The sequence below is a fragment of the Petaurus breviceps genome, unplaced genomic scaffold, assembly GCF_028583685.1.
Source record: "Petaurus breviceps papuanus isolate PSGF00001 unplaced genomic scaffold, PetGlider_PUasm1.0 90895, whole genome shotgun sequence".
NCBI lineage: Eukaryota > Metazoa > Chordata > Mammalia > Diprotodontia > Petauridae > Petaurus > Petaurus breviceps.
In genome coordinates this window covers 27,108,468-27,134,802 of record NW_027187372.1, presented here as the reverse complement: position 1 = coordinate 27,134,802, position 26,335 = coordinate 27,108,468, and the positions used below count along the sequence as shown (strand labels likewise).

The following is a 26,335-nucleotide window of genomic DNA, read 5'->3' as shown; positions in this document are numbered from 1 at the left end:
GGCCAGGAACTGGTCAAGAAAGGGGCCTCTTAGCTTGGGAATGACCTTATTAGGGAGACTGGTATTGAGACTGGGGCCAAGACCAAGTAGATCCTGTTGGCTGGAAAAGTGACTTTGGGACATGGGAATAGGCACTCTGAACTCATGTGATAATAGCGAATTACAATGGCTAGCTTTTATTTAGTGCTTTAAGGTTTGTAAAGCACTTTACAATTATTCTCTCATTTGATCTTCACAACAACCCTGAGAGGTAGGTGCCATTCTGATCCCCATTTTACAGATGAGGAAACTGAGGCAGACAGAAGTTGAATGACTTGATGTCTACATCCAGAGAAAGAACTAGAAAGAACTGAGTTTGTATCCAGATTGAAGCAAACTACCTGAGCTTTTTCCTTTTCTTGTTTGGTTTTATTTCCTCTTTACCATTTTTCATTCCATATGATACAATCCGTCTTTATAACCTGACTAATGTCTAATGTGAAAGTATTTACAGATCCTATACTTTACTGTATGCCACCATGGGGGGAGGAGGGGAGGGAAGGGGACAGAATGTGAAACTCAAGGAATTGTGAAATTGAATCTTGTAAACTAAAAGTAAACAAACAAATTAATAAAAAAAAAAGTTAAATGACTTGTCCAGGGTCACAGAGCCAGTAAGTGTCTTATGATGAATTTGAACTCAGGTCTTCCTGACTCTGGGCCCAGTGATCTCTCCACTGTGCCACTTAGCTGCCCCAGGGCTGAGCTACCAACTAAGAATTTGGCAGGTCATTTGATTGAAGAAATAGGCAAGTTAGACAGTCCTAAGAGAATTATCCTACTGGAAGTAATGGGAGAGGGGGCTAGATGCCATCCCTTCTTGAGGTAAAGGAATGAGTATTTATTAAGTGCCTACTGTGTTCCAGGAACTGTGATAAGTGCATTATAAATATCATCTCATTGGATCCTCACAACCCTGGGAGGTAGGGGCTTTTTTTTTTTGAGGGAAGTTGGGATTAAATGACTTGCCCAAGGTCACACAGGTAGTGTTAAGTACCTGAAGCTGAATTTGAACTCAGGTCCTCCTGACTCCAGGACCAGCGCACTATACATAATGCTAACAGCTGCTACTTTCATAGAAGACTCTAAATCAGTACAGAACTACCTGTTGTCATTCATTTAGCGGGCATTTATTAAATACCTTCTGTGTGACTGGCACCATGTTATAATAATGGAAATACATGGACAAAAGCATAGGATAATAGCTTTAGTACTGGAAGGGATGTTAGATGTCATGAAGTCCAACCCCCTTCATTTTACCGATGAGGAAACTAAGGCTTAGAAAGACTTGCCCAAAGAAGTGGAAATTAAGGGGGTGCCCATCAATTAGGGAATGGCTGAACAAGTTGTGGTATATGCATGTTATGGAATACTATTGTGCTATAAGAAATGAGGAGCAGACGGTCTTCATATTTACCTGGAGAGGCTTAAAAGAACTGATGCTGAGTGAGAAGAGTAGAACCAGGAGAAATTTGTTCACAATTACAGACACAACATATGTGTGATTACCAACTTTGATAGACTGGACTCCTCTCAGCAATGCAGTGATATAAGTCAATCCCAAAAGACTCATGATGGAGAGAAATATGTGCATCCAGAGAAAGAACTAGAAAGAACTGAATTTATATCCAGGTGGAAGCAAAATACCTGATATTTTTCCTTCTCTTATTTGGTTTTATGTCCTCTTTACCATTTTTCATTCCAGCTGATACAATCTGTCTTTATAACCTGAAAAAAAAAAAGAAAGACTTGCCCAAGGTCATACAACTATTAAGTATCAGAGGTAAGACTCAAACCCAGGTCTTCCTAACTGAGTCTAGCATTCTATCCAATATAGTATGCTGCCTCTTAGAAACAGTCCCTGATCCCACTTTAATAGGTGGATATGGACATACATGAGGGTGGTGGTAGCCAGGGAAGGGAGTTTTGGTCTAAACAATCCCCATTATGATTATGAATAGAGCCACAGGGCAGTAGATTGTCTGGCAGCAATGATATTATTGCTTTATTGTTCCCAGGGCAAGGAGTATAAGGGAGAGGGTGGAGTTTGCATATAGTGGCATTTCATATAACAAGCTGCCCATCAGGGCAGGCCCTGGTGTCCTGGTAGATGACTGCATGGGAAATGTAGACTGGTCTTGGGCTGACGAGATATAGTAGATTGAGGTGAGTTTTAACTCCCTTCTCACCAGCAATCGGGACAGTTATAATGAGTGGGAGGTAGGGCATGGTCTCTAGGTGTCAGGTCCATTCCTGGTGAGGAGGAGAAACCAGTCTCAGGGCAGATGGCAGGATATTTGCACTGGGTAGTATCTGGTATACTGATGGACAGCTTCTGAGGGAAGGCTAAGTTATATACTTAACTAGAAATCTTTAAGAATTAACATCCTTGGGGCGGCCAGGTGGCCGCAGTGAATAAGAGCACAGGCCCCAGAATTGGGAGACCTGGGTTTGGTTCTGGCCTCAGATACTTAACACCCACACAAAAAAATAACTGGCCATGCAACCTTGAGCAAGTTACTTAACCCCAATTGCTTAAAAGAAAAAAAAGGATTAACATCCGCAACTTGAAATTAGTAAGAACTCAGACCTTCACATCCCACAGTGAATCCACAAAGAAGACAAGGCCCTTTAAATGTAGTGAGTGAGGGGAAAGTTTTAATCGACATTTAAGTCTTCATAATCATTGGAGACTTCTCACAAGGAAGAAACCCCATGAATGTGAGTGGGGTTAAGAGATGAACTCATTATTTGTGCTGAATGAGGGGCAATCTTAATTTGGAGGCAGGGACTTCCATGGGAAAATACAAAACAAAACAAAAAACCCTCTGCTGAAGCTCTTAAGGAGGAAGCAAGAAAGAGAGAAATGAGAATGGCTGAATTAAAACCCTTATAGAGGACATCTGGTCATTTTCCTGGTGCCTGAGGAATGGCTGAGGCTGACCTTTTCCAGTGATGCTCAGTTGCTCTCACTAGAGGTCTTTCCCCCAAAAGCTCTGCCATGAGGCTTGGTCCTTCTGTCCAGGTCACTTTTTCCTGTAGTTCCGTTTCACTACTATTGGAGGTAATGGGCTGTTATCCCTCCTCAGGCATCAAAGACCCCTTAAACACCATTTTATTCATGTCCCCCCCTAGTGCCCAGTGGAGAATCTCCCCTCCAGGAGGAAGTCTCCAATGGATACTATATCCCAGTGAAAAAACACTGAGTTAGAGACAGAAAAATAGACTGATACCTTGGAGCTCAGTCTCCTCATGTGCAAAATGAGAGGGTTAGATTAGCTGACTTTTATGTTCCTTTCCAGTTCTTAATCTGTCATTCTAGGATCCCATGAACTTAGCCATGCGTGATCCTCTCCTGGCCCCCAAAGTCACAGAGTTGGGCCCTGCTGGGTCTCTAGGACTACTAGGTGTATATTACTAGTTTACCTTGCCCTTTACATCAACCCTGAAATGGAGCTGCTCCTGGAGATAGTAGGTGACTCTGGCAGCAGGCTCAGCCCCTAGATTCTCCTGAAGACAGACAACTTACTCTGGAACAGCTGCAGAGCCTGAGGCCAAGGGGCCACAGGTGGCTGAGTGGGAAGCAGGGTCAGGGACTGGGACCTGAAGGACAGGCTGAGCTGGGGGAAGGGGAATGAATGCTATTCACACCTGGGATATGCATCTCCCTTTAGGGAAGAGATGGAATTTTAGAGATCATTTTTAGGAGAGGAGGTAGTGCATGGTAGTTGTGGTGGTGGTGGTGGTGGTGGTGGTGGTGTGTGTGTGTGTGTGAGTGTATGTGTGAATGTGTGTGTTGGGAGACAAGACAGTGAGGATTTAGGAAGAAGATACCACACATTCCAATGGTGCTTTCCTTGTGAATAAGCATCCTGATCCAGGGGAAAGAGGCACCAGGGCACCAGTTATAACAAAGTCTTTTAAGGAACTCTCAGTCCTTGGAACACAGCAACCCCCATTCCCCTTAGGGAAGGAAGCTGAGAGCCCCCAGACCAAAGAGGGAACCAATGCCTAGACAGAGAAACTCAGCCAAAGACAAGGCAGGACTCCCAGAAGTCTTTGCTATGAGCCCAGAGATCACCCTGGAGATATATTTGTCCCCTCAGGACAACTGTTTAGCAGAGATGGGGAATCTGCAGCCTCGAGGTCACATGTGGTCCTCAAGGTCCTCAAGTGCTGCTCTTCAACTTAATCCAAACTGCACAGAACAAATTCCCTTAATAAAAGGATTTGTTCTATAAAATGTGGACTAAGTCAAAAGGCTGTACCCTAGAAGGCTACATATGACCTCAAGGCCAAAGGTTTCCCATCCCTGGTTTAGGGGGTATCACCATGAAGTCTAGGGCTGATAACACCAAAAATCAGGGTCCAGCCCATCTGGCTTCAACTATTGACAATTACTATCTACTATCCACAGCTAACCCATCCTGGTTTGGGGAGAGGAAAGTGGAATTTCCCTGGTCTGGATCCCGGCAAGAGTGGAGAGGATTATCATTTCATCCATCCCCCTCTGCAGGCACTATTACATTCCAAGTTCATGTGGTATGGGGAGGAGTCCTCTCTTCTTCAGAAAACTCTTCAAAAGAAAGGGATTCCAGAATTTTGCAACCCACACTGTTAAGAAACTTTCTAGCCTCTCAGCTATATGCTGCCTACTGGGACTTCAGCCTATTTGCTCCATATGCCTTTCTTTGCTGAGACCCTGCTCTGTCCTCTGACACCAAAGACATACCAAGCCTGAGTTTTGCTAGGAGACACGTAGTTTTTCCCCTGCAGTTATTTGGGTCTTTAGAAAGGAAAGTGGGGGAGAGACTGAAAGACTGGTGGGAACCTGAGGGACCTTAAAGATTATTTAGTCCAACTGCCTCATTTTATATATGAGAAAACTGAGGTTTACAAAGGTACAAATTTGATCTTAAACCTAGGTCTTCTGACTCTGAGCCCAGCTTCTTTTCAGTAAGCCATTCTGTTTGAGGAAGGGATGGGCATCCATAAAGAGGAACATAGCATTATAGCTCCAGAAAGTTCTGAGTGGACAGATTCAGAGAACTGCCTTTATTTTCTTCTCCCCCTTTCTAAGAATAAGGAGTGGGGTATGATGATGGTGAGATCTTCCCCTTTCCCCTTCTGTGTAACCAGGGAGTACTTCCTTTTTTTTTTTTTTTGGAGGGAGGAAGGCAAGGCAATTGGGGTTAAGTGACTTGCCCAAAGTCGCACAGCTAATAACTGTCAAGTGTCTGAGGTTGGATTTGAACCCAGGTCCTCCTGACTCCAGGGCTGGTACTCTATTCACTGTGCCACCTAGCCTCTTTCTTTCTTTCTTTCTTTCTTCCTTCCTTCCTTCCTTCCTTCCTTTCTTTCTTTCTTTCTTTCTTTCTTTCTTTCTTTCTTTCTTTCTTTCTTTCTCTTTCTTTTCTTTCTTTCTCTCTTTCTTTCTTTCTCTCTTTCTCCCTTTCTCTCTCTCTTTCTCTCTCTCTTTCTCTCTTTTCTTTCTCTTCTTTCTTTCTTTCTTTCTTTCTTTCTTTCTTTCTTTCTTTCTTTCTTTCTTTCTCTCTCTCTTTTTTTCTTGGCAATCAGGGGTAAGTGACTTGCCCAAGGTCACACAGCTAGTGTCTGAAGCTACATTTGAACTCAAGTCCTCTTGACTCCAGGACCAGTGCTCTGTCTACTGTGCCACCTAGCTGCGCCCCCCCCCCTTCAGTTTCTGTATGTGAATTGAATTCAGTTCAGTTCAGTTCCTTTCAGTTCATAGGACAATAATAATGGAGAAAATTTGTATAACACCTACTATGTGCCAGCTAAGTGCTATGTGCCTTCATAAATATAATTTCATCGATCCTCACAACAACCCTGGGAGGTAACAATGACAACAACAATGAATATTTATACAGTGCTTACTATGTGCCAGGCAGGCACTGTGCTAAGCATTTTACCAATATATCATTTGATCCTCACAACAACCCTGGGAGGGAAGGGCTATTATTTTCACCCCCATTTTATAGATGGAGAAACTGAAGCAAACAGAGGTGAATTACCTTGCCCAAGGTTACACAGTTAGGAAGTGTCTGACGCTATATCTGAATTTGGGTCTTCCTCACTCCAGACCCAGGTAATCTAGGATCACGGCAATTCAATTCAACAGAAATGTATTAGGAGCCTGCGATATTCCAGGCACTGTGATCAGGGGTGCTATTCCTTATCCCTGGCTCTCATCCTTCAGTCTTTGTAATAGGCTTCCCAGAGCACTTTAGATACCATCTTTCCATCCACCTTCCTCCACGAAGGAATTTTCAGTCACTTGTGGGGGTGGCTTCTATTCCTAAAGAGGTTTCCCCGAGGAAAGAGCTATCTCTCTCTGCTTGTCATGTGCTTCTGGGCTTGCTACCCTTGAGAAGTTCTGCAGCATGTCTAACCTAAATCTTTCCTACTACACATGAGATATAAGGGTAAAGACCAGATAAGTTAGCCTCTGGAGGCATCTGGGGAACACTCAGCCACCAATCTCAGAAGAAGAGGGTCAAACAGAGGGCTTTGTGTTCCTTTGTAGAGAGGCATATGGGAGACAGCTCTGGTTTGTGCCCAAAAGAGCTCAGCGGCTCTGAACACTGAGATCCCAGCCCTGGGAGGGATTTGATCTCCTTCTCCTTTTAAGGAAATGTCTGAGAAATTCTGAGGGCTGCAAGCTGCAACGAGCCCCAGCCCCACTCATTCCGAACTATTTGGAGGAAACAGCAGATTAATTGGCCACCCTCCCCCTTTTCCCAATCCTCCCTACCACCAACCTGGTTTTCATTAGAGTCTTTTTAAAGGTCTAATGGGGCTTCACTATAACAGATACATGGAAGGGCCCATCCAGTAGGGCCCTCAGAGTGGGGTCTGAGGAATGCTTGGCAACATCTGAGTTTCAGAATGAGGGAGTTGGTAGATACTAGGTGAGGGTGAATGGCTTGAGGACAGACTAGGGAGATGCCAAGGAAAGAAGATTTATTCTTTGGGTAAAGATTGGATTAGATGACCTGCAAAGGCCTTTTAAATTCTTAATTCTCTGAGTCAAATCAAGGTAGAAGTGTGGGGTGTGAGAAAGGTCATGTGTAAGGAGGGGAAGAGGGAGCTAGAATTGGGGAAGAGAAGTCCTGCTTTGGGGGGTGAGGATGAGAAGCAAGGGAGGGGGATGCCAAAACATGAGCCTGATGCCTAGAGACCAAGTTTGAACTAGCTGTGAGGGGCAAATCCAGGACTGTAGGCCAAGATGAAGCTGACATGGAAGACAGCCATAGTCACAGGAAGGGCAGGGCAGGGCAGTCTGATTCATATACTCTTTGTGTGCTTAAGAGGAGGGGAGGGGGAAAGAAGGGGCCAAGGGCACTCTATTCAGGAAGACAAGTGGAGAAAGTGAGTGGTCAAGGCCACCTATGGCTCTATTATTACCTTTCTCTCTCTCTCTCACCCCTACTAGTCTACTCCTAATGCTGGGTCACAGCTGGGTATGCCATGAGCAGTTGGCATTCTGGGAGCAGGCATCCAGGACAGGTACCTTTGCTTTGAAACTAAAAGGTCAGATAATCCACAGGTAAATAATATAAGTAACATACTTTGTAAACCTTAAAGTGCTATATAAATGTCAGATAGGAGATAGGTCCTGGATGTATGATTTCATAGGAATGAAGATCTCCCAGGTGAGGAAATTCCCTCTACCAATGCAAATTGGCACCTTCTCTGAGTTACACTGTAGTTTTAGAGAATAACTGGGTGGTATACAGGATAGAGTACTGGACTTGGAGTTAGGAGGACCCAAGTTCGAATCCTGCCTTAGACACTTAACTAGCTGTGTGACCCTGGGCAAGTTACTTAACCTCTGCCTGCCTCAGATTCCTCATCTGCAAAATGGAGGTTAAAAATAGCTACCACTGTACCCCACCACCACACCCCATCACCACCCAGGGTTGTTATGGGTATCAAATGAGATAACAGCATAGGGTATGTTGGAAACTTCAAAGTACTATGTAAATATTAACTATTGTTATTAGAGTTACCAAAAGCTCTGGGAAATTGTGTGATTTGCCCAGACTATATAGGCAGTACAATCAGAGGCAGAACTTGAACAAAGTCTTCTGGATGCTGAGGCTGCCTCTTAGTTACCAGCAAGAGGGATTCCTTTATCATACGGGTTTAGATGACGAATATATAACTGATCACATCGCTTGCCTTCTCAATGAGGGGGATGGAAAGGGAGCAAGGGAGAGGATTTGGAACTCGAAGTTTTAAAAAGGAATGTTAAAAATGATTTTTGCATGTAACTGGGGAAAAATAAAATGCTAAATTTAAAAAGAAATTTTATGTATTGGACTGGATGGATACTGAGGTCACTTCCAACTCTCAAATTCTGTGATTCATTAAGTTGTTGTTCAACCATATCTGACTCTTTTTGATCCCATTTGGGTTTTTCTTGGTAAAGATCCTGGAGTGGTTTGCCATTTCTTTCTTCAGCTACTTTACAGATGAAGAAATTGAGGCAAATAAGATTAAATGACTTACTCAATGTCACACAACTAGTAAGTGTCTGAGGTCAGATTTGAACTCAGGTCTTCCTGACTCTTGGCCCGGCACTCAATGCACTATACCATGTAGCTGCCCCTTTATTAAATAGCTCAGTAGTAACCAATAGGGCCTTGGGGCTAAGTGAATACCCAGTTTTGACTCTGGGGCTTGGGATAAGTCATGACCAGTATGTAGGCTATGAATTTCCCCAAATTTAAAGTCTGTGAGCATAATGCAGCCATCTCCCTACCCTCTACCCTTCAGGGGATGCCCTATTATCTGTGAAATTACTGGCACATTTCCAGATGAGGCACCCATGGACCAGACTCCTGGGCTTGGGCCTGACTTGTTTTCTGGAGGTTAGCATATCCATCAGACATCTCAGAGAATTCATGACCTATCGGCACTATATAGACAGAAATGTAAGAGACTTTGGATACACAAGCATTCATCAGTACCAGAGACTTGGGGGACCAGCTACAAGCACAGATCACCTCAGTACCTGCAGAACCTGGGAATGAAGCTTTAAGTCCCCTGAAAGGCTAAGCTGTTGGTGACTAGGGAGCAGTTCCTCATGCATCTGCTGCAGGGACAGTTTCCCCTCCCTTGGTGCTACAAAGAGTCCAATCCATATGATAAAAGCAATCTCTCTTACTGTCTCATCTAAGATGAATCTGGGCTTTGTCTGAGTCTGGAGTCAGAGCCCCTTGTAGGGAAAGGAACCTTGGAAGGTGGGTGAAGGCTACTTTCCCAAAGATCTGTAGGAAGAATAGCATGTGTGTGTATATATATGGTCTTAATGACCTGAGAAGATCATTGGGATGGCGCAAGAAGGGAAGGAGAGATGGATGAATGAGACAGCAACAAAACCCTTGCCTCAGATTCCATCTAGCTCATTCAGCCCCAAGGCCCTCCTCGGAGGGAGCAGGAGGAGGCCCAGCTGGTTCTGTGGAAACATTTTGTACCTGCACCACAAACATGCCATCAGGGACTTGACCTGAGTTTATTTAGCAAAGAAAGTTCTTGGCTCCTGGCTTGAATCACAGTGGACAGTCAAAGGGCATTGAGTGTGGTGAGGCATGGCCTTGGAATGCCCCTCATTCTCCCTCCCCTTCAGGCTACCTAGCCCTAGTCATACACAGCAAGACCTACTTTGGGGGAGGGTCCTGAGAGCTAAGGACTATGCCCAGCCTTGTCCCCAAGGAGCCTCCTGTCCCTTGTCACCCTCTGACACTGTGAAGGGACTAGGGGTACTGCTGGGTGGGATTCTTCAGCTCATTTCCCAGGGTGACTAAATGTAGCTGAGACCATGTAAGGCAGAAGGGAAAGGAAATGTAAGCTCTGGGGCAGAGGATCTTCTAATTCATTTATTATTAGCATGTTTCTGTAAGACTTTAATCTTTTTCAAAGGACTTTCCTCATAACTTTCTGAGGTAATCAGTGCAAGTAATCATCCCATTTTACAGATAAGGCAACTGGGGAGCATATAAGTTAAATGACTTGGCTGTGGCCATACAGCCAGTAAGTGTCAGAGACAGGATTTGAACCTAGCTCCTCCTGACTCTAAGTCCAAGAGCTTGAAAAGGAAGGATTTGAAAGATATATACAAGTAAGTGGCAGAGGAAATTCTCTTAACAGAGAGGCCACAGGGTATAATGAGTGAAGAATGCTCAGAAGGAAGTAAGGAAACTAGCATTTATTAAGCTCTTACAGCACCAAGCAGCTTTCCAAAGATCTCATTTGATCTTCACAGTAACTCTGAGAGCTTGGTGCTGTTATTATCCCTATTTTAGAGACAGGAAACTAAGGCAACCCTTGTTAAGTGACTTGCCCAAGGTCATACTGCTAGTGTCTGAGGTCACATTTGAACTGAGTTTTTCCTGACTCCAGCACCCCTCCATACCCCACAACCCTATCCTCTGTTCTGCCCCCTAGCGGCCTTGGGTTCAAGTCCCTGCTCCAGCACTTATTACCTATGTTATCTTAGATAAATCAGACCACCTCTCTTAGCCTATTTTCTTTTAAAAAAATTTTTTTTCTTTTTGAAGGGGGGAAAGCAGGGCAATTGGGGTTAAAAGTGACTTGCCCAAGGTCACACGGCTAGTAAGTGTTATGTGTCTAAGGCTGGGTTTGAACTTAGGTCCTCCTGACTCCAGGGCCAGTGCTCTATTCACTGCGCCACCTAGCCACCCCTTCTCAGCCCATTTTCTCATCTCTAGTGAGGAAGTTGAATTGTAAGGTCCCCTCTGGTTTTAACAATAGGAGTTCCTCCAATGATGAGGAATACATCTTGAGACTCTTTGTAGCCCCAAGGGCTGACTCTGGGTGAGTCACTTAACCTTTCTCTGCCTCAGTTTCCTCAACAGTACAACAAGGATAATAGCAGCATCTACCTCTCGGGGTTGTTGTGAGAATCAAATGAGATATTTATAAAGTGCTTAGCACAGTGCCTTGCACATAGTAGGTGCTTAATAAATGCTTGTTTTGGGAGGGCAGCTAGGTAGTACAGTGAATAGAGCACAGACCCTGGAGTCAGGAGGACCTGAGTTCAAATCTGACCTCAGATACTTGATACACTTACTAGCTGCATGACCTTGGGCAAGTCACCTAACCCTGATTGCCTCACCTCCCCCTGCCAAAAAAATATGTTCCTCCCTTCAGGTTCCTATTAGTTATCTTCTCCAAGAAGTGGTATAGTTGAGGGAAGTACTTCCTGCTAGGCAGCTGGCATCTGTTCAGGGATTTTCATTCATGTGGTTACCTCCAGAGCTAGGAAAATCCTGGGCTGCATCTAAGTTTGGTGACCTGGCTTCAGGGAAAGAAATACAAAGTCTTTGCCCTGAGGTACTGTCTTGGGCTTACCTAGGCAAGCTCATGTTTTCACTCAAGCCACATGCTTGAGTTGTAGCCACCATTGCTGCTGGGAACGTGAGGGGAAAGGGAGAAGAGGATTTAATTCCCACCCCCTGCACCCTTTTCTAGAAGTCCAAGGGAGAGCTGGTACTGGATTTATTCCAAGATAGGGTGGCCTGAAAGAGAGAGGAGAGGAGCCTTTCTCCAGCATTCACAGCCTACTAAGAGGAGAGTTTTCTTTGCAAGAATCCATTTCCCTGGATGTTCAATGGTCAGTCCTCTTTGACATGCCCCTCCCCCACCCCAATCTCCCCACCCCATCCCCATCCCCATCCCTGTCACAGGGACATACAGTGACCAACCAGGAGTTGTGTCATTTCAGCAAAGTGAAGTACCAGTCCCTCAGCAAGAAGCTAATAGGCATGTGCATCCTCAAGCCAGAGGGTGTACTCCTTGGCCCTGCCATGACAAGGTTAGGGTCTCCCCTAGAGTCCCAGACATTGCTTCTTCTGTCATTCAGTTAGGAGGGTCTGATTGGCTGCCTCCCTACTGCCTCCAGCAAGCAAGACCTTCTCTGTTCTTTGTGGTGATAAGAAAACCAAGGCCAGGAGTAGCTAGGCTATCCACTAGCAACATCCCTGGAATCAGAAGTACCTGAATTCAAATCCAGTCTCAGACACTTACTAGCTGTGTGACCCTGGGCAAGTCACTTAACCCTGATTGCCTCCAAAAAAAGAAAGAAAGGAAAAACACTGCCCATGCTACCACTTTGGCCCCATTATAGAGGGAGAAGTGACCAACAAGTCCCCCTGGGGCAACAGCCAGAGACCAAATTTAGGTTTCCTATTTCTTTCAACCATGGTCTCCAGTCCATGCTCAAGGCCCCTAGTTAATTTCTTATGAGGACTGGTTGATGATACTGGGGATTTCCAAAAGAGAAGACTTAGCTAAGGACATGATACCATATGGAAGAGATAGTAAATGTCTTATCTTTAGCCCCAGAGGACAAAACTGTAGGAAGTGGTAGAAGCTGCAAAGAGGGAAATGTAGGTGTAACAGGGGATTGGCCAATGAACGTTCAGTCCTTTGAGCATGCACAACCTCCCCTGCCTGGTGCCAACCCATAGATCCACAGAGACCAGGCTTCTGGGCCTTCCAGCTATACTTGAAGGATTGGGCCCCTATTGACCAGTCTCCTTCCTGGACATGTCCCCATCCCTTACATAGGCTTGATGCAAAAAAATACTTCCTAGTTTGCACGACTACACATGTATGACCTATATCAAATTCTTACCTTCTCAATGGGGGTGGGGGTGGGGAGGGAGGGAGAGAATTTGGAACTAAAGTTTCAAAAACAAATGCTAAGAATTGTTTTTACATGTAACTGGGGAAAACTGAAATACTAAATAAAAATTTTTTTAAAAAGAAAATATTTCCTAACAATTAGAGATCACTAAAAGTAGAACCAGCCACCTTGGGAGGTAGTAGGTTGTCCCTAATTGGAGGTCTTCACAGGTGACCACTTTATGAGTATGTCATAGAATAGATTCTTATTTGGGTATGAGTTTGACTAAGTGGCCACCCTAAAATCCCATGATTCTGTGATTCTTAGGACTCTACAGGTATTCGTTAGCACAATTCTTTGAGCCTGGTGGAGATTTGTTTGTTTGGGGGCCATCCCATATTATATTTAGGTAATCTCACTGGCCAGAATGGGATTCATAGAACCCTGGAGCCCAAGAGCTTGCAAGGTCCTCCTGAGTTCATTGTCACCAATTCTCCTTCCTTCCCTCAGCAAGACTGACTTAGAATTATGCAAGAGAGGCAAGGCCATCTTCTCTAGGAGAGGAATCGCCTTTGTTTATTCATTTCCAGTAAGAGCACTGGATCTTGAGTCTGGAGACCTGAAATCAAATACCAGCTCCAACACATATCATTTGGTGACCACAAACAAATTTTTAAAATTCTTTGAATTCCAATTTCCTCATATGTAAAATCAAGACGCAGTTAGATGACTTATGAATAGAGTGCTGGGCCTGGAGTTAGAAAGACTTGAGTTCAAGTTTGGCCTTACCAGCTATGTGACTCTGGGTGAGTCACTTAACCTCTATATGCCTCAGTTCCTCATCTGTAAAATGGGGACATACTGGAGAAGGAAATGGCAAACTACTCCAGTTTCTTTGCCAAGAAAACCCCGTGGACAGTATGATCCACAGAATCACGAAGAGCAGGACATGACTAAACAACAGCCAGATGAGGATAGTATTTTTATTATCTACCTCATTGAGTTGTTGTTTAGAGAGGGTTACACAAACCTTAATGTTAGAGGAATAGGGATGGGTATTGGACTTGCGGTTTCATTACTGTAGGGAAATGCCAAATGAGGAAACTCCCTCTACCAGTGTAGGTCATCATGGTCCTGCAATTTATAGTCTTAGAAAGTTGCCTAGAGTAGCATTCAGTCATTTCAGTCATGTCTAACTCTTTGTGACCACATTTGGGGTTTTACTGGCAAAGATACTGGAATGATTCTTCATTTCCTTCTCTGGCTCATATTACAGATGAAGAAACTGAGACAGCAAGAAGGGTTAAGTGACTTGCCCAGCGTCACATAGCTAATAAGCGGTCTGAGACCAGATTTGAATGCAGGAGGATAAGTCTTCCTGACTCCAGGCTTGGCACTCAATCCACCAGCAGTGAGAGATAAAGTGATTTGCCCAGGGTAAAACAATAGTATGTATCAGAGGGACTTGAACCCAAGTCTTTTGTGCTCCCAGGCCAGATCTTTAGATCCACTATTCCAAGCTGCTATCCTTCTATACCACAAATATGTAAGCTATTATTATTAACTCAAGAAATTCTTCCCTATATCTGCCCCTTCTGTTGAAACGTAAACTGTGGAACCCTTAATGTAGAATGAAAAATGGTTAATCACCCTACATAAAAACTATTTATAGACTCAAAGGCCCTGTTTAGGACACCCACTCTGTGCCCAACCACTCAACAAACTCTCAATCCAGCTATTACTTCATGTTTATTTTTGTTTTCTTTCTGAATTCTCCTTAGGAAAGCAGGCAAGTGGAGACTAAGCCAGATGCCAAGAATGGAGATGAGAAGGGCAGGGATGCTGGTAAAAAAGCCCTTAGTTCCAAGAGGGACTCAGAACTGGGAAAGGAGCAGAAGAAGGACGGTCCAAAGATAAGCCAACAAAAAGAGAAAGATGAAGCAAATGGCAAAAGCAAAACAAAGCTCAAGGATGACAAAGTCCTGAGGGGCATAGACAAGGGCAGGGTCAAGGCTGCTGTGGACAAGAAAGAGACAGGGAAGGATGGGAAAGGAGAAGAAAAGACAGTGGCAGTAAAGAAAGAGGATGAGAAGAAAGGGACTGAGAAGAGCAGAAGTGTGAATAAAGACAAGGAAAAGAAGGGAGAGGACAAGAGTGAGGCTGAGAAGAAAAAGGAAGAAGAGAAAGTGAAGACAGAGAGCGGCAAAGAGGAAGCCAAAAAGGAAGATGGGAGAATTAAGAAGGGGGAGCCTACCACCGCAAAGGAGCCCAAGGATGATGTCAAGGCCAAGAATGTTAAGGCCCCAGAGTCTGAGAAGCCCACTTCCAGTGGCCCTGCCAAGGCCTCAGAGACTCCAGTCAAGGCAGAAGAAGAAGCAGCCCCAAGTATATTTGATGAACCTCTGGAAAAGGTGAAGAACAATGACCCAGAGATGACAGAGGTAAATGTCAATAACTCAGACTGCATCACAAATGAGATCCTAGTCAAATTCACCGAGGCACTGGAATTCAACACTGTGGTCAAGGTGTTTGCATTAGCCAACACTCGGGCAGATGACCACGTGGCTTTTGCCATCGCTATCATGCTCAAGGCCAATAAGACCATCACCAGTGTCAACCTGGACTCGAACCACATCACTGGCAAAGGCATCCTCGCCATCTTCCGGGCTCTGCTCCAGAACAACACACTGACGGAGCTTCGCTTCCATAATCAAAGACATATCTGTGGGGGCAAGACGGAAATGGAGATCGCCAAGCTCCTTAAGGAAAACACCACACTGCTCAAGCTGGGCTATCACTTTGAGCTGGCAGGACCTCGGATGACTGTCACCAATCTGCTAAGCCGAAATATGGACAAACAGAGGCAGAAGAGGCTGCAGCAGCAGAAGCAGGCCCAGGGTGGGGGTGGGGAGAAGAAGGACCAGCTGACAGTGCCCAAGATTGGGGCCCTACCCAAAGGCTCCCCAAAGCCCTCCCCGAAGAACTCCCCCCAAAAGGGTGGCACTCCTGCTGCTCCACCCCCACCCCCACCTCCCCTGGCTCCACCCCTCCTGCCAGAGAACCTGAGGAATTCCCTCTCTCCAGCCACCCAAAGGAAGATGGGAGATAAGGTCCTCCCAGCACAAGAGAAGAACTCCCGGGACCAACTGCTAGCTGCCATACGTTCCAGCAACCTCAAGCAGCTCAAGAAGGCATGTGGAAGGGGTGGGATAAGAGGGGGTATGGGGAGGTATTGGGATGGGGAGAGGCAGAGAAAGAATCAGATTATCTCTGATTCTGAGCAATTCTGAGGGAGATAATTGAGATTCCTTCGGGAGCTATTGAATAAATAGATGTCTAGGGCTTAAAAGGAATTTTTGAGAGGTAATCTTACCTATAGCCAGGTCACACTTAAGCCAATACCAACAGATGATAGATATAAAGACAGACACAGAGAGACAGAGGGAGATAGAGAGACAGAGAGGAGAGGGAGAAGGGAGAGGAGAGAGACAGAGACCGGGGGGAGGAGGGGGGGAGAGACAGACACAGAGAGGGGGAGGAAGAGGAGGAGGACGAGGAGGGGGGGGGAGAGAGAGAGAGAGAGAGAGAGAGAGAGAGAGAGAGAGAAAGAGAGGGAGAAGAAGAAGAAGAAGAAGAGAATGGGGGAGAGGGAACAAAATTAATAAGGACTTAACATATGCCAAGTATGATGCTAAATTCTGGGGATAAAAATACAAGCAAGTAGGATATTCTCTGCCTTCAAGGAGCTTCCATTCTAATGGAAGAAGAAAACAAGTAAAGGTGTGCTGGTAAAGGAGGGTTGGAGGGAAGAGGTCATCCCATGGGATCTGATAAAGAGAGTGCAGGAGCTGGCATTCAGGCATGGTCACTAGCAGGTATGGTAAGAAGTTCACTTATCAAAGTCAAGGGGAGAGTGGGATAGAAATAGTTGGGGAATAGGGCCAAGGTGAGGATGATGGTATTTTGTCTTTAAAGATCTTAAGAACAGGAAATTTCGCAGCTACCTTTCAGCATCCCACTCCGATCTTCCATCTCAGGACAGTCTAATTCTTTCATCTTCAAGTTAAACCATCCAGCAGCTGAAAAGAGGGTCCTAGATCTAGAACTGGAAGGGACATTAGGAGCCCTTGAAGTCCAAACTCCTAATTTTACAAATGAGAAATGAAGGCCCAGAGAAGTTAAGTGATTTGCCCAGGGTCATATATGTAGCAAGCGTTAGTGGCAGGATATGAAGTCATGTCCTTTGGTTTCAAATCTAATACTTTCTGCCACTGCATCTCTGTTCTATTCTTAGAGAGTAAGAGGAGAGAGAGGGAGTGAGGAGAAAATGTGAGGGGAAGAGGGGGGTAGATGGGGGAGAGGGAGATAGAGGGGAGTGAGGGGGGAGAGAGAGGGGGGGGGGGAGGGGGGGGGGGGGGGAGGGGGGGGGGGGGGGGGAGAGAGAGGAGAGAGAAGGAGGAGAGGGAGAGAGAGCACTTTAAGGAAATTACTCCCAAGAGTCAGCTTGAACAATCTACTTGTATAATCTATCAGAGCAGAAGCCCTTCCTCCCTGGGAGTTCCACCTAGGCAGGAGTCAGGATGCACGGGCCTAGCCTGTTAGGCAGCAGTGGTAGTTTGACACTATATGCTCATGACCCTATGGGACTCTGGAATGAGTAAGATGACTGCCAGTAACCCTAGGGCATGGTATTGACCTTGACCATGGTTTAAGTGAAGAAAAAAAGGTTCCCGTTGTTTTAGCACATACTAAATGTTAACAATGTTATATAGCTGCCTATCATGAGAACAAGCTGGCTGTCTTGGAGAAAATTCCTGCCACCCTCTGCATTCTGCCTATTTTTGAAGGTTCAGCTCAAATGCCATCTCCTCCACGAAGCCTTTCCTAATTACTTACTCCAAGGACTTCATCTTGAAATTTATTTGTCCCTCACTTTGTACACATATATTACCGTTATTGTGTATTCTAGAGGTCCTCCTAATCCAGGGGTTCCCAACATATTTTGTTTCCAGAACCCCTTTCACAATCTGGGTAAGTCTATGAACTCTCCCTTGGAATAATGTTTTTAAATGAATTCAGTAAAATAAATAGGACTACAAAGGAAGGCAATTACATAATAATTTTCTCTCAGGGCAGCTAGGTAGAGCCCTGGAGTCTGGAGGGCCTGAGGTCAAATCTGACCTCGGATTTTGACACTTTACTAGCTGTGTGACCTTGGGAAAGTCACTTAAACCCAATTGCCTTGCCTTCCCCCCTCAAAAAAAAGTTCTCTCTCTCTGTAAATATGTGTTTATATGTAGATGTGTACATACACGTGTTATATATGTACGTATATATGTATGTGTCACAGATCCCAGGTGAACAACCCCTGTGCAAATTCATTAAGCATTTAGTAAGCCCTTCCTATCTACAAAGCAATATGCCAAGTGTTGGTGATACAAAGGAGAAACAGCAGCCCCTGCTCTCCCAGTTTATATTGTACTGGAGAGATACAATGTGTAGTAGATAGGTGAGAAAGTACCAAGAAGATACAAAGTAACATCAGGAGGGGAGCAGGAGGAGGAGAGTGAGCAGGGCCTCTCACAAGAGATGGCTCTGTGAGCCTCGAAGCCGAGTATTCTGTGAGGCAGAGACGAGGAGGGAGTGAACAGGAGGGAGCAGCCTGGTACATTCCATAAGGTCTGGATTCAAATCCTGCCTCTGACGATTACTACTAGTGTGACCCTAGGCAATTCTCTCATCTCCCCGGGCCTCAGTTTCCTTATTTCTAAAATGAAGGAGCTGGGGGCGGCCAGGTGGTGCAGTGAGTAAAGCCCCAGCCCCGGAGTTGGGAGGACCCCAGATTAGTTCCCGACTCAGATACTTAACACCCACACACCAAAAAAAAACGGCCATGTAACCTTGGGCAAGTTACTTAACCCCAATTGCTTTAAAAAAATAAAATAAAATGAAGAAGTTGGACTCGGCGGCCTCTGAGGCTGCTTGGTTTCTACATTATGAACTTAGTCATGTCTAGTGCTCTGCACTCCATAGATGCCCGATGCATTTGCTTAATTGAATCCTAGACACCATCTGCAGGGCTTCTTTCACACACGGAATACTGGACTGGATAGGACTGACTCAGTGTCTAATTTCTGGTGTCATTATTTATACAGAGAATAGAAAAAAGATGATTCACTCGAATTATTTTAAAACATGGCATTTTAACGATTTGGGGAAGCAGAAAGCTCTTCTTATCTCCCTAATAATTTATGTATCTTATTAGGTCATTTGACCCTCATAGTGCAAGTATTATCATCCCCACTTTGCAGATAAGGAAACTGAGGCTCAGAGGCAAAGTGATTGGTATAAGGCCAATAAATGACAGAGCCAGGATTTTAGCCCAGATATCTCAGTTCTTTCCTGAGGGAACTATCCAAAGGATGCGTGGAGGATTCAGCTTAGACACCAAAAGTTTTTCTGCTAGCAGGGACTGCCAAATGTGGAAACAGGTGTTTCCTTTCTTTCCTTTCCCTTAGGAAGAAGAGTCAGAGTTACATATATGTTGTTCCATAATGCTTGGAGGGGGGACATACATAAAATGACCATAGGAAGCTCTTGGCTGAGAATCCCTCAGTAATACTGTTTTTGCTTTTCCCTCCATGTAGGTGGAAGTGCCCAAGCTGCTTCAGTAGAACGAGGGGCCCAGGGACACTGTCTGCCCATCCCAGAACTGTGCTCAGACCAAGCCTTCCAGAATGATGCAGACCTCCCCCAACCTCAGCTTCTGCTGTGGAGGGACCTACTCTGTGAAGGGAGTCCCAGGAGAGAGGCCAAGGGCCCCAGAGTCTAGGCCACATTTGAGGAAAGACACCCCCTTTAACCTCACCTTTCTTTTCTTGTCTTTGAGATGCTCCAAGGATTTCTTTCCCCTGGAAAGTTATGGACTACAAGAGCCCACCTAGTGTACTCAGAAGGTGGTACTATTCCTGGGTGCCATGCTCCCAGCTAGCCATGGAAGACCTGTGGCTAGAGAGAAGCCCAGCAAGGACCTCATGACTCTTCCTTCATTGCCTCCCAACACCTGCTGCTCCTGTGGCTGGGATTCGGTTCTCCGAGGAGCCCAGGAAGCACAGTTGATGGGTTGGTGGGTCTCTGAATGTGGTACTGCCAGGAGAAGGGAGATGGCTTGGTATGGAAGGGTAGAGGTGAACAGAAGGCAAAAAGGAATATTTGTTTGGACTGCACATAATCAGAAGGGATTGGGGGTTTTTCAGAAAGAGATAAGTGAGATAAGGAATGACCCCCAAATCCATGGATCCAGGAAGAAGGCAGCATGCTGCCCCCAGTGCTCCTGGAATGTGCCTGGGTTGATTGAAAAGGAAGTGGTGGGAACAGCAGTGTTCTAGATTAACTCTTCAGGGGTTGTAAGGGAGGGAAAGGGGAAGGGGCTGGCTGCTGGGCAAGAATGAGAGACGGGCACATCCAGAATGACAGTTGGTCATGCCAGATACCCACAGACATTTCCCTCACATTTACCAGCTACTGTATAGAATAGTTGCATATCTGTTTTTTTTCATAAGATTTTGATAATATATACAAACCTTTAGCTGCCTAAGATTGTATTTGCTGCAGAGGTTCCAGTCATTGCACTTTGAGGTGACTGAAAGCACCTTGCTCTTACATCTCTTCTTTCCCCTGAGGACCTTGGAAAAGAGTCCCTTAACTGTGCACTTCCTCTATCCAGCTCACACACAGTTAAAATTTGAACCTGTCTCAGAAGATTGGGGGGGAAGGGGGAAGGGGAGGGGGATGGGAGGAGGAAGCTGGCTGAGAGGGCCTACTGTGGTATCTGGAAGCTTCCTAGGCCAGGGTAGAACCCACCATGTTCTACTATAAAATGGAGGCCCTTTGTAAATGTAATCCAATTGAACAATATTGATTAATTTCCTGAGAGACAGTGAGGTATAGTGGGTAAAGATGTGAGTTTATCTTTTGATTCATGCTGGCTATATGACCCAGGGCAAGGCTCCTAACCTCTCAGTGTGCTCTAAATACTGCAGAGAAAGGGCCAACCTGGACTGGTAGGCAGAGTTCTTTCTTCAGGTGTTTCCTACACCAATAAAACCACAGACCCAGTCTCCATCCCTATTGGGAAGTACCTATTCTATCTTTTCCAGGTTGTCAGTCCATCAGGCTGTCAGTAGTTGAAGCCATAGGTAGGGGGAATACTAGCAGGAAGAGTCAGAGAGGAACTTTTCAGGGAAACAACTGGTCTCCACTGGCCTGTGCACTTAACACCCCCAAACATCACAAATATACCACATATATGGTGGTATATTCACCATAGGCAAAGGGATATGGGTAGAAGGCATTGATAGGAGTTAGTTCTCAGGCAATTGGGAAAGCATAGAAGAGAACAGGGCTCCCCAAGATGTCTATATTAGGCATTTTCAGAGAGAGAGAGACTCATTCCATTTCTCTGCCTAACCTTGGGCCCTGGGCCAATTTACCACAAAGGCCACAAGGCAGTAAGCGACCTCTGGGCAAGGAAAGGAGCTAGGGTGACCATTGAAGAGATATAGCTCTGTAGGGAAGAGCAGCCTTTGTCCTCCCCACATTGTCTTCTTCCCAACCCAATATCAGTAGCTGCTCTTCTGATCAGAGACCCAGCAGTCGTCCCCCCCCCCACCTCACCAGCCCTTGTCTGATATGTATCTAGTAAGATATTCCTCTATTCTACGTAGACGTTTAGATTATCTAGTCAAGATATTTTTATAGATTCTGGGCAACTTTTGGCACCATATAAACCAACCCTAATGAAAGGACCATCCTTAGGCTACTCAATCAATCAAAAAACATTTATTAATACTTTGTTCCAGGCAGGGCAGCTAAGAGGTGAAATGGATAGAGCACTGGGCTCTATGGACTCATCTTCATGAGTTCAAGTCCAACCTCAGACACTAGCTGTGTGACCCTCAGCAAGTCACTTAACCCCATTTGCCTCAGTTTCTTCATCTGTAAAAATGAGCTGGAGAGGGCAATGACAAGCTACTCCAGTATCTTTGCCAAGAAAACCCCAAAATGGGGTCATGAAGAGTTGGACACAAATGAAATGACTGAACAATGTGCTAAGGGCTTGATATGCAAAAAGAAACAAAAGAGACCCATGCTCTTATCTGTCAGGAAGCTATAAGGTCCTCTTTTAAGCTGCTCTTGCTGCATAGGCAAGGGCCGATCCCTGCTGCCTGCCTTGCAATGTCCACCAGGGCTACGTGATCACCTCTATCCATTTCACCAGGTCTGACTTCCACACAGTTGAGTCCAAAGATCCCCCAAAGGTATGATAGTTAATAGCCCTTTACCCCCTCAGACCCAATGATGCTTCTAAAACTAGGACAATGACTGAATGAGGCAGGAGACAGGACAGAAAGAGGTAGCTCTCAGCCATCTAATAGGGGGAAATAAGACAAGTCTCTTATGCATACAACTGGCCCAACTCAATCAGCTTCAAAAGAATAAAGACATGGGGCTGCTCTGCCCCGATCTTTGCTTACCCACATCAGGTGGCGGTTGCCTTTTTTTGATCTTTTTCATTCAGTGGTATCCCATGTTGATTTCAACTTGATTTCACTTGAATAGAAATATTGTCATGGGAAAGGATATGAGTGTGAAAGGGAAGGAATGTGTGATATACTTTGACTCAGATCCCCACTCCTAACCCTAGGGACACCTCCACTCCTGGGGACCAGTAAGTCAACAAGCATTTATTTATCAAGCACTTAAGATGTGTTAGCGTTGTTCTAAGCACAGGGGATACAAAGATAAAAGGAAAACAGACCCTCAAAGAGCTTACATTCTAACAGATGAGACAACATGTAAATGGCTAGGTACAGAGAAGGAAAGAGAGAGGCCCCTAATCTCATATATTCCTCTGCCACTATTTTCAACACTCTTTTTTCCCTGACTAACCCTCTACATAGGGGAAAGACAAGAGAGCAAAGCTGTAGAATTCTAGCTCCCTCTAGAGGCTAGATGTATCCATGACCCATCATAAGCAAGCCTCTGTTCTGTTGCCAGGGTGCCCAACTGTTTGTTGTCAGCTCATATGAAGAGTTCATAAAGGACTCTTTACAGGCATTCCTCTCCCCCCGTGGAACCCTTCCTGGGGCCAAGATATTACTGACATTCCTGAAGCACAGCATTAAGGTGATGCAGGGAGGAGGGGAAGAGGTCCATTCTTCTGGGGGCTCAGCATCTCATCACTCCCTTTTTTTTTTCTTTTTGGAAGGGGGAAGGTAGGGCACTTGGAGATAAGTGACTTGCCCAAGGACACACAGCTAGTTTTGTGTTAAGTGTCTGAGGCCACATTTGAACTCAGGTCCTCCTGACTCCAAGGCTGGTGCTCTATTCACTGTGCCACCTAGCTGCCCCATCACTCCCATTCTCTTGCTCCATGATAGCTCACATTTCTATGGTGCTTTTAGGTTTAAAAAGTGTTCTTTTTTCTAATCAGAACCCCATGAGGTGGATAAGGCAAGTATTATTATCCCCATTTTACAAGTGAGAAAACTGAAGCCCAAAGAAACCACATAATCTGCTCTGGGTCACACAGCCTGTTAGTGTCCAAGCTGGGACTTTCTTCACATTCTGCCTCAGTTTCCCCCCTCCATGTTCCTGACATCCCTGACAAGTTCTTCTGACTTTGTGCCCTCATTATATGTCCATCTGTAAACATTCCCCCATGAGGGCTGTATCCTCACCTCTGCCCCTATCAGCCAATACTCTGGTCTTTTCTCAGAATCTGCAGTCCTGCAGTTACCTTTTGTACATCTCAATCTGAACATCATGGAGATACTTCAAGTTTCTACACCAAATTCAACAAAATTATCTTACTCAACTTATCTGTCAAACTCATTCCTCTTCTGAGTTTCCCAATTGCTGTTGAGGGCACTGTCATCCTTCCAGTTATCCAGGTCAACAACTTCAGAGTCATCCTGGCTTCATGTTCACTCCCTCCACATATCCAGTCCATTGCTGTCTTTTCTCTCCCTATGTGGTTCCATTCACACAGCCATCATCCTAGTTCAGACCATCAGCATTTGGTGATGGAGACACACCTTGGACAGCAAGGACATCAAATTAAGTCAATAGTAATACTGAAAGAAATTTAGGTTATTTACTGGAAGGTTAAATGCTGAAAGCTTAAATATTTTAGCCACATGAGAAGATGGAGAAGAAGCTGCTGTGGGGAACAATTGAAGGCAAAAGGAAAAGGGGATGGCAGAGGATGAGATGGATTGATAGTTTCATGGAACCAACAAACATGGACAAACAGGTGTTGTTTGTCCTTAGTTCTTGAAGAGGAGCCTAAGATCTGGAAGATGATGCCATGACTTGCAAGTGAATCAGATTTAAGTGAGGGAGAACTGTACAAGGTCACCAGCCTCACTTTCTCCTGTGGAGCCATCTGGGTCCAGTGGCCAAACATAGATCAGAACGACTGGAGATCCTTCCCCTCCCCCTTCAGAGAGATAGTGAGGGATAGAAAGGCCTGGCCTGGCCTGCTGTGGTCATGAAGAGTCAGATTCGACTGAACAACCACAAAATTACAGTAACTTTATCACTGATCTCCATTCAAGTCTGCCCACTCCAGTCCATCCTCCACAAAGGTGGCAAAATAATAGACCATGCCACCCCTCCCCCCAGTCATTGAACTTCGGTGGTTTTCCATTACCTCCAGAATCAAATGTAAAACCCTGACCTTTTCCTGCCATTCCAGTCTTTTTACACTTTACTCCCCTCCAACGTATTCAAGTTCAGCTACACAGGCTTACTTGCTGTTCCTTTCACAGGCTGCAACATCTCCCTTACCTCCATGACTTTTGCACTGTCTAGTCTCCATGCCTGGAATGCTCTCCCTCCTCATCACCTCTCAGTTTGGTTTCTTTCAAGTCTCAGCTCAAACTCACCTTCAGGAAGCTTTTTCTGGTGTTCCCCTGGTTCCCTAGTTACTGGCACTTCCCTTCACTGAGGTCACTCGAATCTTTGCATATATCTTGTATGTACCAAGTTTTTACACCCTCTCCTTAAGACGTTGCTTTTCGAATGTGAGTTCCCTAAGGTCGGGGAGCTTAGCGCAGCAAGCAGTATATAGAAAGCGCTTAATAAATGCTTGTTAGCTAACTGAATGAATGTTGAGTTTGGAGTTGGTGGAGTTCAGTAAGCCCCAGGTCACAGAGTTCCTCTTACTGAGAAAAAGTGGAAGAAACTTGCCTGGGAGCCGCCAGCGAGCTGGTGGCAAATCTCCCCAAATGCCAACTTTTCTTGCCATCACCTTCCTCCGCGCCGAGCTCGGTTTTTCTCTAGCCAGTGCCGACGGGAGCCCGCTCCAGTTATCTGTCGGTCGTTTAGTAGACTTCTCCAGGTTCAGAAAAACTAACTCATCATCATCCCTCCTCCACCAACACTTCCCCGACCCTTTCATTCCCGGTCCAAGCCCAGTCCCCAATCCTCCTTTCCTCCAGCCCACTTAGTCTCCCCCACCCCCCCAAGCCCCGCTCCTCTTTCACTTCTCTCGGTGTCGGTGTCGTACTTTGGGCCTTCCGCCTGGTCCCCGTACCTAACTCTGGTGGCATCTACCTCACGCCTCTCCGCGCCCCGTGCCTCTTCCCCCCCCCCCCCCCCCCCCCCCCGCCCCCCGGTTTCTCGCTCCCTACTCTTCTGCCCCAAGGTTTGTAACCTCCGAGGGTTTCTCTTCCCCCTCCCACCCCCAGACTCTCCGTCACCCGCGTAGGGGGAGGCGATATGGAGCCGCGAGGGGGCTGTTACCTGGGGCCCGCGCGCACCTGTCTGTCGGGCTGGGGCGGCCATCCGCCGGGGGCTGCTGAAACACTAGCCCAGCTTCCCGGTACCGGAGTTCGAGTACAGGGCGCTCAAGTCCAAGGCACCGTGGATCCCGACCTCAGCCACCCAAGTGAAGGACGAGCGGATCTGGTGGATGAACCAGGTCAACGCGGCCGGGCGCAAGCAGCGCGACATAGGTGAAGTGAAGAACCGCCGCCTCGGTCGGCGCCGCCGAGCCCACGGTCGCCTCGCGCGGCATCGCCGGGAGCACCGGGAGCCTCGGAGCCACCCCCAGCCCCGGCCCAGCCGCGACCCCCAGCTCCCCGATGGCCCCGGTGGCGAGAGAGTGCTGTATTCGGGACAGGAGGCAGGGGACGCTGGCTCCAGCGAGTGGAGTGCCCTCGAGGGCTCACTTTCCGAGCGCCGCCTGGCCCACCAGAGCACCTGCATCCCTGCCCCAGGCTCGCGCTCTCTCCTCCTGCCCAGCCGCTGGGAACTTTAACAACTACAGGTCCCGTTTCAATCACACTCTAAGGTTCAGATTGAAAACCCTTTTCTCGAAACAACTTTGCAAGGTAGGAGTTTGAAAGCGTTGTCTGCCCCATTTAAAAATAGGGAAATAAGGAAGAGAGCACCCGCCCTGGAGTCGGGAGGACCTGAGTTCAAATTCAACCTCAGACCATTGACACTTACTAGCTGTGTGACCCTGGGAAAGTCACTTGACCCCAATGGCAAGAAAGAAAGAGAGAGAGAGAGAGAGAGAGAGAGAGAGAGAGAGAGAGAGAGAGAGAGAGA

At 46.1% G+C, this 26,335-nt stretch overlaps 1 protein-coding gene across 1 annotated transcript in view; it reads left to right on the top strand.

The window, feature by feature from the left end:
- LMOD1 (leiomodin 1) overlaps positions 1-26,042 on the top strand; it is a 70,781-nt gene extending 44,739 nt beyond the window's left edge. Inside the window, exons 2-4 of the mRNA XM_069074761.1 lie at positions 14,497-15,944; positions 25,471-25,604; positions 25,663-26,042. Of these exons, the coding sequence (XP_068930862.1) occupies positions 14,497-15,944; positions 25,471-25,604; positions 25,663-26,042 (1,962 nt within the window). The remainder of the gene's footprint in view (positions 1-14,496; positions 15,945-25,470; positions 25,605-25,662) is intronic.
- The last annotated feature ends 293 nt before the right edge of the window (positions 26,043-26,335 follow it).